The following is a 13,010-nucleotide window of genomic DNA, read 5'->3' as shown; positions in this document are numbered from 1 at the left end:
CAGCGTGGGTAGTTGTGTTTACGACCCCTTGCGTGTATCCACACGCCCCGAAAGGAATTCAAAGAATGACTGGGGGCCTGACACAAGACATGCCATCGGTTTGTCAATATTTCCAGGCACACAATCCTGGTGTCCGCCTATGCTCCGCAGTAGCAGAACGACCCAGTCCAAATACACCATGGACGGGGAGAGCAGCATGTAATTCCAGTGCAAAGCCCAATACAAGTGTTGCACCCTATATTCGATCACTTCGGTGAGCCTGACTTCATCTCATACCAGATAACCATACGTTTAGGAGAGTAGCTGAATTCTCTGAAGATGCCAGCCAATAAACTCACAGTTTGGAGACGCTTCTGCTGCTTTAACAGCCTCCATATCGTTCGTGGCTATCCAATATAATCTTGACTCCGCCGGGCCGATGTCCGACGGTGAAGAGAAATATCTCAGCAATGGAACTGGGAGGTGGCTATATATTCACTTTAACGCACCTTCAAGTCCAGCAGGGACTCCAACAACAATGATTGCCTGCGATGCAAGGCAGAGGAGAGCAAGTTGAGGCTTCATTTTTTTTTCTCTCTCGAATAGACGATTTCAGGATTTCAACTGTTTCTGCTGAAAGAGAGAGAGAGAATTAGGGATGCCCCAGGGCATTCTCTGAGATATATACCCGTTTATCAATGTAGGAAACCCAGGGCTCGTGGTTCAGCTTGGGTATATGTTATCCATCACTGCAGCATATATGAATCCTTCGTGTTTATCTTTCACGCCCCTGTAGGTATGCTCTCAGCTGTTGACACAGTTTATATCAATTAGATGCAGCCTAGACGCAGTGCACAAGGCAGTCGAATGGATAGACTGCCCAATCAATGTTTTCATTGGAGGGTCATGGAGCGAAGTTATCATATACGAGCTGGGAATTTCAGGCCAAACCTTCCCAACGTAGGTTACTTGAAGGTTGAATTAGTCTTCTAACATCCAATCCTCAATTGAGATTGAGCTATGTCTTTGGTGTTGCACAGGCTGAGACCCCCTGGCCAGATTTAACTGTTGCAATACCGACAGCGTATATTATGTTTGAGACTCAGTTTCAGCAGTGGAATGAGTTACTCGGTTGTGGCTCTAAGCATACATCGATGAAAGGTGCAGCCCAGGACCAACGGAAGATTTCTGGTCAATGAGTACTCTAAATTCATGTATACATATTAGTAACCATTGCTCTTCTAGTAATCATAAAATCGAGGAAAAATGCAACACGCAGCCCGCCAGCCACGCCGGCCACCATATACACCAAACCGCAACTTGGGTCCACATTCCCCAGACATTCCATCCAAATGCTGCTTCAGACAGAACAAGCTCGACGGGGATATTGTAAACTGTACATATGCCAAGGAGTAGAGCCGTCGGCGAGAGAAGGTTAAGAAGCAATATTCCAAACGCAGTTTTTACCAGTAGCAGAGCTCTCGCATCTCTTTCCGCTTCTGTCTGCGGCTGAACTTTAGACCTCCCCATCTGAGTTGCAGAGGATTCCATGTAGCCGATGAAAGTGAGTGGCGTACAGACAAGGCCTAGGAGAAGGGACAAAGAGAAGTTGAGTGTAGCTAGAGCAGAGAGAAACAATCCTAGAAGAACAAGAGAAAATGATTTAGTGAGGATAAACTGCTGGGTGGTAGGTCGTAAGAAGTAAACCACAACCACAGATATGACGAGGGGGATGGCGATATTCGCCACGGCAAAAATGTATGCCGCATAAGATAGAAGCTAAAATAAAATAAGTTTGTTAGCTGGGCCTGGAAATACAATCGACTTGTACGACGTAGTATGCACATACATTATGAGGAAGGCTGTTGAAAGTGTACAAGGGAACAGCTCCTAAGAAGTGTAACCCCAACACCAGAGCTAACGGCAATGACATATGCCTTTCCACAGCTCTATTGACCCCATCAATAGCGATGGTGGTGGCGTTTAGCTTTTCTTCCCCTGATTTGCTATCGAGAGGCGTGAGGTGTGTCTCTAGCGGCGCGTTTGGAGTCCGACGTCCACTCTTAAGCCAGAGACCGATTGCCATAATGGTGAAATTCCCCGCAATTAGCATTGCGCTAGGCAGATAAGTCCCTATGCTGACGAAGCGCTTGGTGTGCATAAGTAGGTAAAAGAAGAAACTTTGGTGGAAATGTTCTAGGAGGTTGTTAATGCTTCTGACAACGCCCTCGATGGATCTTCCTAGAGCCATCTCATCTTCCCACCCACTACCAATGGTCTGAAATGTGATGGCATCAATATGGTAGGGGATGAAGCTGCTATGAACCCCGGCAGCATGGCCTAGTCCTTGGCGAATCATGCCTTTAAGCATAGTCTGGAGACGTTTTTGGTATTTATTGTCATGATTCCATACATGCTGCAAGTCAACTGGAATACCCATCTGACCGCGAGCAACAGCAATGGCAGTATTGAACAGGTCAAGATTCGGCAGCTGACCGTTCACACCGTCATATAGGATGTGAAGGGATTCGAATCTATGGTTCTGAGGATGTTCAAACGCAATAGCCCCTTGTATGGCACCACTTTTTAGTGGTAAAGGCTGAACAGAAGGTGGATGCATATCATGGTAAGCGTCAACCCACGCTTGTGCTCCTGACTTGCTATCCGGTGTGATGAGGAATATAATGTCTTTTGACCACAAAGACCAGCCTATTCAAACAGAATGGATTAGTAACATAAAATTTGAAGATTTCTCAACGTTTTAGGATACAGACGTTTGAAATATCTTGCAAGTGTCAATGCTAATGCAACACCGTGGAGGTTGAGTTCCCCATCAACGGTCTTCCAGGCTGCTATCAGCACCATTGCTTCGGTGCCATCTCCACGCGGGGCATGGATAACACTGTACACGTTTTGGCCAGTATACACATTTCCAGAAGATTGATACTCGTAGTTCTGTGTAGCAACTTTCAGTCCCGACTCTCGAAACACTGATTGGAGCTTTTCTGATATGCTGTATAAGTGAAGGGTTAGCTCCAGAATTCTTTAATTCGCGGGAATTTACTCCCGTTTCAAGGTGAGCGAAAGTTTCACATACAAGCTGTAATCGCGATCTTTCACAGTATCAAGCTCCTGTCTGTATGCGCGGAATATATTCTGCTCGCTTCCAGCAAAGTAAGTGTGTACTTGGCCAGGAAGTAGAGCATTTTCTGAAATGTATGTTTCTCGCGAGTATTCGTTCAGGGGAAGCAGCAGAAGCCAGACCGCACCGACTAGAATAAGGAGTACCGATATATAGGGTGGAAGCTTGTACAGAGGCCGCGGGTCATGGCGCAGTTTCGCGACCAATGTTGCTATTGTTGTCATAATAACAGTTGGTTAACTGATGGTCATCTCATAAGGGTCAAGGGCGGTTTATACGTACATATTAGCGCCATGGGGGATTAGGCGTTCTCGGGCTGCCTCCAGTGAAGCCTGCATGTATCCCTCAGGTATGGTCCGGGAAGAAAAAGCTGTTCTCTCTTGCTCCTGCGACTCTCCATCTCTCTCTCTATCTCGATCTACAGCTGATAGTTAACTAAAGCTGGAGGCGCCCGGCAGTTGCCCGTCACGTGATTGAGGGTATAAATCTGTCTTTCCCCCTTTTTTCCGTCTTCGGCTTCTCAACTCCCCAGTCCCAACTCTTTTGCGCAACCCTCTGGAGGAGATGGAGGAGAGAGCTATTTTTGGCGAAGGGAATGGGTCATCTATCTGGTGTATTAATCTATAGATGTGACTGAGGCATTTGAATGCAGTGGTACCTGCAAGCGATGGTTGATATGCGTAACTTGGGGGCCACTCTCAATAGCAGTCGCTATATTATATGGATATACGAATATATAACTATACCCAGTTTTTTGATGCGCGATAAAACACCATCTCTATGAGTGGTTCTCAGCAAAATGCAGAAACCCGGTTTATAATTGAATCTTGCTTCATCGGCAGGAAGACGTTCGCATATGGCAATTAGCGAACGGTGTCTTGTTACCTGCATGTAATGCGGACTTCAGTGAAGAGTTGATGCTCGTGTTACTGGGCATAAATAGCTTCTCTTTTCTCTCGGGCCTCAAGCAGCGAAGGCTGGTGCAACTGCGAATTATAGGTCCCAGAAGCCCATTCATTTACATCTCGTGAATGGATTCCCAGTGGGGGACAAGTGAGAAAATTACTCATGGCTGTAGATGCGGGAACACAAGTTACTGCAAAGTTCGGAACGCAATGGATGAATGGACGAAGGCACAATCGCGTTTTATGGTTATAAAAGGGACCGTCACTTCCTAACCAAATACCAAACCCCCTCAACTCAACTCCGCCGCAAACGCGAACCACATCTTCTTTTCCATTTACCATCTACCTCTAGAACCATGGCTGTTACGAAGAGTCTCTTACTTGCACTTATTTTTGCCGCCTTCATGGTAATATCCTCGAGAAGATACCTGTTTAAACATGAAATACCATCTAACTTTCGCAGGTCCTTGCAAGCCCAACAGTGGAATCATTCGCTACGAGTTCGATGATATATACTGGGCCAGTCACACCAGGCGGGGATAATGTGACTCTTGAGGGCACTATTCAAGAGATTTTTCACCAAATTCTCAAGTTAAACCCCAACTATAGGCCGGAAGATTTTCCTGATGCACCAGATAGTCATACTCGCGAAGTTAGCTCTAAATTGGAGAAAAGAATACCAGTAAGCTCTACTGGTTCCGTTTACTTTGAAAGAATTTAAAAGACATTAGGATATGAATGATGATCTAACATACATAGCAAAAGGGAGATATAATCTGCGATCCCAGTGGCACCCAGAGAGCATGGCGCAAACATATTCAGGAGGGTGTCGCCTACCTCAAACGTGCTCCACAAGGATCACTTTGCACGGTTCGAAATCGATCGTGTAGTCGGAGTAGCTGTTCCTGGGATAGTGGGATCTTCCTCTGCAACGATGTGAGTATTCACACAGACCGCGTTTTCTTCTTGAAGAGAAGAAACTAACAGACCTGTAGCGTGATTCTTGGTTCGAAGAATTTTGTCCTGTTCTTGGAAACTATGCGGATGAAATTCTACGTGGGTGCCGGCAATCCCGTACAAAAGTTGCTGGTCAAAAATTTGACCCACAAAATTACAATGTTCTGGTAAAATTTGATAAGTGTTAGATGGAGTCGATTACCAGGCTCTATGTCATCGCAAAGTAGAAATATTATGGTAGACTCTCCAAGTTCTTACCAGTTTCGGACATCAGACCTAGATATCAATGCAAGAGTTTGCAGTCCTTTGTTGTTAGGCAACAATGATTAGCAACAAACGTACATTCTTACATCATCTGTCTACAGTCTCAGGGGCTGAACAACAGATCGAAATACGTAATTGGCTATGGAAGGATTAAGGCTGTGACGAAGTCGCTGCCATTGACGAATGAGTGAGGCGGATTCTAGATCCTTCAAAATCTAGGACTTGAACGCAGTGGGAAAGAATGTTGAAGCCTTCTATACGAGCCCCGATTATACATCTTGCTGGACCGTTCTACTTGCCAGAAAAAGGGCCAGCGCAGCCACGGCAGGACATACGTTGGCTTCCAAATTTAACCACCCTGGAAGGTTCGGCACAAACGCATTCACATTCTCCCACTTAGCCCTAGTCTATCGGGGAATCATATCAACCATACCGAAATACCCTGGCTCATTGAATAATGATTCATCTGGTACTGATGCAGGGGCTCACGGAAGGGGCCTTGCCATCCCTCGCTTCCCCCCGAAGATTCGTGTCTTGCCGTAAAGTGTGATTTCTGCACCAGCCTGCCGAGCGGACGTGTATTTGTTTCAGGGAACTATATAAACCGCGCCATAGTCCTGGAGAACCAGAGCCATTGACAGAAATCTAAACTCCCTTCCATAAAACAGACACCGGAAAGCAATTAATATTGTGTTGGGATTTTATATACAGTCTCTTTCAAGATGACTAGTGCCATTTCAGCAATCACACCCATTGCGGCCCGGGAACAGGTCTTTGATAGAGAGTTATGTACCTTTGCTATATGTGACATCTCTCTTTCGTGGTATAAGTACCGACCATCCTTGCCGGCAAATGCGACATTTACAGCTCTGTTTTTCATCTCTGCCGTCATTTTCATCATCCAAGGACTCACAACGAGACGATTTCTTGGCTTTACCATTGCCATGGTCCTGGGAACCCTAGGTGAGACGATTGGGTATATAGGCAGAATTATGATGTGGGATAATCCATGGAAACAGGTATAGCTACCGAATCTTTCTTCAATGAATCTCCTTGTTTACCTTGGAAAATATGGAAAAATGGATCACTGACGTATATGAGGTAGATTCCATTTATGATTCAAATATGCTGCCTTACTCTTGCGCCTGCGTTCCTTGCCGCTGGTATATACTTCACCTTATCCCGGATCGTGACTGCTTTTGGCCCCGAAAACTCCAGAATCCGCCCACGATGGTATCCCCGAATTTTTATTCCTTGCGATATCCTTGCACTGGCTCTCCAAGGTGCCGGCGGTGGAATTGCCAGCACCGCGGGAGACAATGACCGGACGCAAGCTGACTTAGGGAAAGACATTATGGTAGCTGGTCTTGTGATTCAGGTCATTACGTTGACTGTATTCATGGGACTGGTTGCGGACTTCGCTTTTAGAACCTACAATCGCATCCGTGCCTTGGGGAATGCTGCGTTAGATCCAAATTATTCCCACCTTCGATCATCTTCCCAGTTCAAACTCTTTCTGCTGTCTCTAGCAGGATCGACAGTTTGCATATATGTACGAAGTATTTATCGGATTGCGGAATTGTCTGAAGGATGGGATGGCCCGCTGCTATCTAACGAAGGATTGTTCATTGGTATGGAGAGCGTGTTTGTGGTGATTTCTGTTTTTCTTTTAAACGCATTCCACCCCAGCAGATGTTTCAGAGCTGGATTCGACAAAGGCCAGTAAAGAGGAGTTTGATGCTTCGATTTCCAAGTTTGACGAAGTCCGTCGAAGGGGTATTTGATCTTATTATTGCACTATATAGACAGCATTGATATTAGTTCAAGAATATTTATTGATGGTAAAGCGAGACCCAAGACGCAGGATTAATCTTTTCTACCTGGTAGGTAGTTACGTACCGCCCTAAGATCCTGCTGGATGTCAAAATAAGGAATAAAGTATTTCCAGAGCGGGCCGTTAATGGAAGGTCCGGGTCCCGTCGAGCGGTAAACTCGAATCCACTTTAAAAAAACTCTCGAGGAGCCTCCAACCTCGACGATGTTTATTTTCACGCTTCCTGACTACAACTGACGGAGGTTGCTTTACCTGTATACAAGTGGGAAGACATGAACCTTATTCTAGCCTAATATATTTTACTTCCATCGGTATCCAAGCGGTATATTTTATCGTTAAGATGACGCCCGTGCTTTTCACGATGTCCGTCTACCCTTCGTCTAGAGATACCCGTCAAACAGCTGCTGCGTCTTGAAGCAAACAATCCCATACCTTTCGTTGCTTAGGGATGTTGGGAAGTTTAGGGTGATTATATATTTTGGTTACTCAAGAAGCAGGTGAAGCAATACTAGGCTATGTTCTTCCTACTTGTGAATCCTGAGCCATGCCATCTCCAGTTTGACGCTGTAAGGAAAGTGTCTGTGAGTTAACAAGGAGAGTGGTAAACCTACTATTAGCTACCTTATATTTCTTATCAGACTCTATACGATACTTTAAATACTATCATGATTTTGGACAGCACGATATACTCAACTATGCTGCCAAACATGAGCATACGGTCGCCAGTCTGCTGGTGGATTCCAGGGATATTGTTCAAAGGAATGCGGAAGGTTATAATCCTGGATATAAATCGGATGCTAAGTGGAAAAATGGTTTAATTTGGAGAGATTTTGAGGAAAAGCCTCACCGGCATATAGATTCTCTCACCATCGTCTTCTCATGGGCGGCAGAGCAATTTTATCCAAGTCACAATGGTAGCGAATTAACCGCCCGGCCTTACGACATATTCGAAGACCGATGTTTATGGGGAGAGTAGGGCAGTTATGGTTTGATATTGTAGACAGTTATCCTTTCCAATAAAAAAATAAAATAAAAATAAAAATAAGAATGAGGCTCAAATACAATGGTTCTACCAACGGGCTACTATTGGACATACGAGTCTACACTTCAATCCAATCATGTCTTTAGCTTAGGAGAGAAAATCTAGCACATCGATGTCTTCAGGTTGGATCTTGTTAGACACATCTTGATGTGAACACAGACAGTGGCTCCATGGATTCTCAGTTTCAATAAGATTCCTCCGTTCTAACTGTCTTAGTGGCCGGAGCACCCCGGAAGGTCTAATACTTGATGTGCTTGATTAACCACTATCTGCGAGAAATCGAAGGTTTGCTTGAGCTCATTCGTACCCTAATTTTATTAACATCTCGGTGGCATTTTGACTATTGGGAACAAAAAATCCTAGCAAGCAGTAGTTAGATAAGTAGTAGCAGTCCGAGGTATCCTCGCAACATGCAGAGTAGTCTTCTTTCTCTTTCTATCTCTCCTCCACTCGTTGGATATCGCTTTGCAGGTACTTAATCTGAAATAACAGATGAAGACTGCGTAGCCGGGGGCGAATTATTGATGATATGAAGACGTCGGGTAGCTCTTTCGATAGAGTTCATGCATTCAATTGACTAGTTAGCCGACAACTGGTTAACAAGTTATCAGAGAAGCAGGAAGTGGTGTAGATTGGTTAATTGGACGGTCCAGTCGACTTAATACTATAATAATTTGTCATTGATTATCTATAACTTGACATAAGTCTCTGCTACTCGTGGGCTTTGAGGGATTGCGATTCTTTTATTACTTAGATGACCAGGGCCGTGAATAAACATCCCTATATTAATAACTAATTGGTTAACAGGGGAAAAAAAGAAATGAGACGGCCACGATGCGATTTAATGCACAATTTTTGGAGGTACATACAACCGATACATCATCCAATGATAGTTAGGAGGGACCACAACCGAAATAATGAATCTAATGCCCGAAATATTGGGCTACGCAGCCTATTTTGGCTAGTTCTAACTACCTCATATCGAATTGAATAGTCGATCTTTTCGTTGCTATCGGCTAAATCGGAGAACTAAAGGAGAGGTTTGATTAGCTTCATCCCATAAGTGAGAGTCATCGGATCATCGGGGGACGGATTCATCGACACCCTCGGTAGAGAGTTGGTAATGGCTGGAGCACGGGCGGAGCGTACGCTCCGGGCTGGGAGTTGTTTGGTATTTGGGCTGCGTATAAAATTAATAATTCTGGCGGATGTGCCGGCTAGATAAGCGGGACCAGAAAGACAAAAGCAGTGAAGTACTTCTTAAGTCACTCTCCGGTTTCAAATACGTAAAAAAGTACTTCACGGATACTTGGCTTGTTTTGAAATCCCAAAATCCCCTCGGGATGTCGGTAATTTTCGTCCGGCCCAAGTCACATAGGCCCAACTAACTTATTAGTTCATGCAAAATTTTCGAGATGGCTCTCATCCTGTTGCCGGCCATCCGGAGAACATCACTGACCCCCAGAACTACTCTCACTGTCTCCCTTCAAGCGGAGTTGTTCTATACGGACGTACCCTGTGCAGAGCGCTCATTCTGTTATAGCCAAAGGGTCTCTTCTTGGCTGGTCGCTTATAAGTATTTCGGCGGTGGAAATAAGGCGTTTGTTGAGCCTTGCAAAGGGAGCAGCGAGAGGGTCACCGTTGCTTTTTCCTTCCCACTTCCATGTTGTTCCCCACCCCGTCCTGTGGAGATATGAGCAACCACGGTACAACCTGGAAGCGATTCAGCTGAAGTCATGCATATGTATGGAGCCTGCGCTTCATGTCCAAGCAGCGTGGCCAAGTGGCTCCGGGCGGTGAAAATGGCGAACCGAGCAAAGAGGAATACGCAGTAAGACGGGGGAAGGCACAACATCTTACGTCTCTTAACTGCGCAGCGGACTCGTCAGGAAATGCGTTAGAGTTGACAGCTTGAACAAGGGCCTCTCGTACCTCGTACCTCGTACATGGCCTGGCCAGCCTATCATGCATATCAACTCTAAGCTGATGCATAAAGTTCTCCAACCACATTTCGTCATAAGTTGTTCTCAGTTTTTGTCAGAAAGAATATTGCACTTAACTCCGAAGCTTGGGTCCTTCTGGGATCCTCTTCTTCCGGCGGCCGACCGTTTCGTGCGTTTGTCAGCCCGCCTTGATCTTCATGAAGAACGGATGTCAGGCAAGGCGCCAGGAATAAATAGTTTATAACAAAGGGCACATGGCCGGCCCTCCCTTAACGCGGCTTCCTGCTCTTTCGTGCTTTCCTTATGTCCCTTTGCTTCCTCCCCTTAGTACCAGGCTCCTTCCCCGAGTGTCATAAGCTGCAACATTTGCTCCTGCAGTTTCAAATCGTGTATATAAATAGTCATATATCAAGCTCTGCCCACAGGAGAAGCTTTTCCTACAAAGCATCCTAGGCTGCCGAATTGGGTTGCTCTCTCAAAGTACTCTTCCAAATGTTGCCGCATCACCTCACGACTCACACCTCCTATGCTCCCTTGCTACTGTTTCTCGCGACAGTAGCGGGCGCGATACCGCATGGTGATGGCCACGAGTCAATGCATATGGCGGGAGCGACCGAAACGACATCATCTGTAGCACCAGCCGCGGCGGCGACGGCGACCATGACTGCTGGAGACACAGCTCATCTGATGAGCTATTTTAGATACCAGAAACATTCGGGAACGATCCTAGCCCATATCGTGTTGATGGCTATAGCTTGGGTCGTTATCCTCCCAGTAGGTAAGAGATCTCCGATTATAATTTTGACGAGATCCAGGAGAGCTTGTTGCGTAGCTAACGGTTGGAATCTGTTCTTCGTGAAAAGGTGTTGTGTTTAGTGTATCAAAGTCCCGACTCGCGTTGCCAACTCAGTTTGGTTTCTTGGTCGTCAATGCTGTTGCCGTATTATGCGGCATCATATACAGTAACCAAACTCCCGATCTTTATGAACACAATGTGCATACCAAGATAGGATGGGTGGCTACATGGGTCATGGTTGCGGAGGTTGTGATGGGGCTACTTCTCGCATACTCCAACGGCAAAAGCCATGCGCGAGATAATGCATACGAAAGAGTTGCCTTCCTTTCTGTTGATACCAATTCAGGCAGAAATGACTCTTATTCTCGGGATACCAATCGGCAAACTCGGTGGTCTGCAGACAGCGGTCAAGGCAGCGACGAGCACACGTATTCCCCCCGTAGCGGATGTAGCTCCTTTGAACATGACAGACGGGAAGCTGAGGACATGGCGATACCAAACCTCGAAGCAAGCAATAAACCTAGCTGTCAACGGCTATCTCCATTCGGGTCTCTCGACAGATATTTGACAGCTCGTGTTCCTCAGCTGACTTCGCAGCGTGTCCTCAGTGCATTGACTTTGATCCACACTATCGTTGAGAGGACGATCCTGATCCTTGGATTCTTCGCCCTTACGTCGGGTGCTGTTGTTTATACTGGAATTTTCGTAAGTACAGCTGATATTTCCCCATGACGTGGGCGTTTGATGGCTAACAGGTGTGTGACACCTAGCGCGGACGACAAATCTTCAACGGACTGGCGCATTTCATCAAAGGCGGGATTTTCATGTGGTATGGATTCTTGACTCTAGGTCGGTGGCTTGGTTGCTTTGCAGACTTCGGATGGGCATGGAATGTGAAGCCATCACGTGCCATCGTAGGGGGTTGGAAGTCAAGAATACCAACCGCAGAATTCACAGAATCGTTTGTTATTTTCTTATATGGAGCCAGCAACATGTTTTTGGAGCATCTTGGTGGGTGGGGAGGACCATGGACGGCCCACGATCTTGAACATGTTTCAATAACCATCATGTTTTTTGGCGGCGGCTTGGTAGGTTTTCTTGTTTTGAACTGTGCTTTTGAACACTCCGGCTGACAATGAGCAATCAGTGCGGAATGTTGGCTGAATCTCGTCGAGTTCGTGACTGGATAAATCAGACTGCTTTGGGACCATCTCCAATTGCTCTTGACAAAGAATACCCGTCAGGTGCGGACGAATGGCGGCCGCCGAGGTCCCAAGGAGTATCTCTCAACCCTATGCCTGCAACAGTAATCTTGTTGTTGGGCTTAATGATGAGTTCCCACCACCAACATAGTATGGTGTCGACTATGGTTCACACGCAGTGGGGGATGCTCCTGGTGGGGTTCTCATTAGCACGCGCTGTCACATATATCCTGCTCTATATCAACCCACCAAGCTCGATTCTTCCTTCCCGGCCACCCTCAGAGTTGGTCACCTCATTCTGTCTTATATCAGGCGGACTTGTTTTCATGCTAAGTGTATGCATTCCTCCGTGTCGGAATTTCTTGCTTCCCCCAACTATATCAAACTATAGACCAGTTGACATATGCTAACTTGACCGTATAGACCGCGGATATTGTCGCAGCCATGGAGTATTATGAGGTCAATGCAATGATTGTCTTCACAGTTGGGATGGGAGTTACATCGCTTTCCATGGCCTGGGAGATCGTTGTCATATCTCTAAAGGCATGGGCAACCAAAACTTCGGCTTCCACATCACTGATGCGGGATGGTTTCAAGTTTCCCGAATAAATATGGAGCGGGAATTTCGCGTCGCCCATAATGAATTATGGCTTTCCCAATACCTACAAGTTTGTGTTGAAAGACACAGCAGCCCTAATTTCTTTACACTGCTCGTATGAGTTTCCTTTTTGGTATATGTTTTCCTGCCGTTGTCATTAGCGTTATACCCAGTTCCTATCTCTAGTCTTTTATCAGCCTGTTCTGTTGCGACTTTCTTTGACTGTTTTGATATGACCTCGTCACTCAACCTATAATGTAATTAATTAGTTAATTGTGAACGTTGTTTTATTTGATCATTTGACGGTGGCATTAAAAAAAAAAAAAAAAAAAAACAAAAAAAAAAAAC

At 45.7% G+C, this 13,010-nt stretch overlaps 3 protein-coding genes across 3 annotated transcripts; 2 read left to right on the top strand and 1 right to left on the bottom strand.

Moving 5' to 3' along the window:
• Positions 1-1,227: 1,227 nt before the first annotated feature.
• TRV_07095 (uncharacterized protein) lies at positions 1,228-3,345 on the bottom strand (the record flags this gene model as incomplete). The annotated part of the gene is made up of 4 exons (XM_003018823.1): positions 1,228-1,758; positions 1,829-2,688; positions 2,754-2,992; positions 3,077-3,345. The coding sequence occupies 4 exons, from the start codon at positions 3,343-3,345 to the stop codon at positions 1,228-1,230; spliced, it is 1,899 nt and encodes a 632-aa protein (XP_003018869.1).
• A 2,624-nt stretch (positions 3,346-5,969) lies between these two features.
• On the top strand, positions 5,970-6,973 carry TRV_07094 (RTA1 domain protein, putative; the record flags this gene model as incomplete). Its single annotated transcript, XM_003018822.1, has 2 exons — positions 5,970-6,266; positions 6,353-6,973. 2 exons carry the CDS (start codon positions 5,970-5,972, stop codon positions 6,971-6,973), a joined length of 918 nt encoding a protein of 305 aa, XP_003018868.1.
• A 3,753-nt stretch (positions 6,974-10,726) lies between these two features.
• On the top strand, positions 10,727-12,673 carry TRV_07093 (uncharacterized protein; the record flags this gene model as incomplete). Its single annotated transcript, XM_003018821.1, has 6 exons — positions 10,727-10,844; positions 10,930-11,567; positions 11,633-11,950; positions 12,010-12,106; positions 12,275-12,399; positions 12,488-12,673. The coding sequence occupies 6 exons, from the start codon at positions 10,727-10,729 to the stop codon at positions 12,671-12,673; spliced, it is 1,482 nt and encodes a 493-aa protein (XP_003018867.1).
• Positions 12,674-13,010: the final 337 nt, after the last annotated feature.

This window comes from Trichophyton verrucosum, assembly GCF_000151505.1.
Source record: "Trichophyton verrucosum HKI 0517 chromosome Unknown contig00896_1.f1.exp, whole genome shotgun sequence".
Classification (NCBI taxonomy): Eukaryota; Fungi; Ascomycota; class Eurotiomycetes; order Onygenales; family Arthrodermataceae; genus Trichophyton; species Trichophyton verrucosum.
This window is presented reverse-complemented; position numbering and strand designations above follow the sequence as displayed.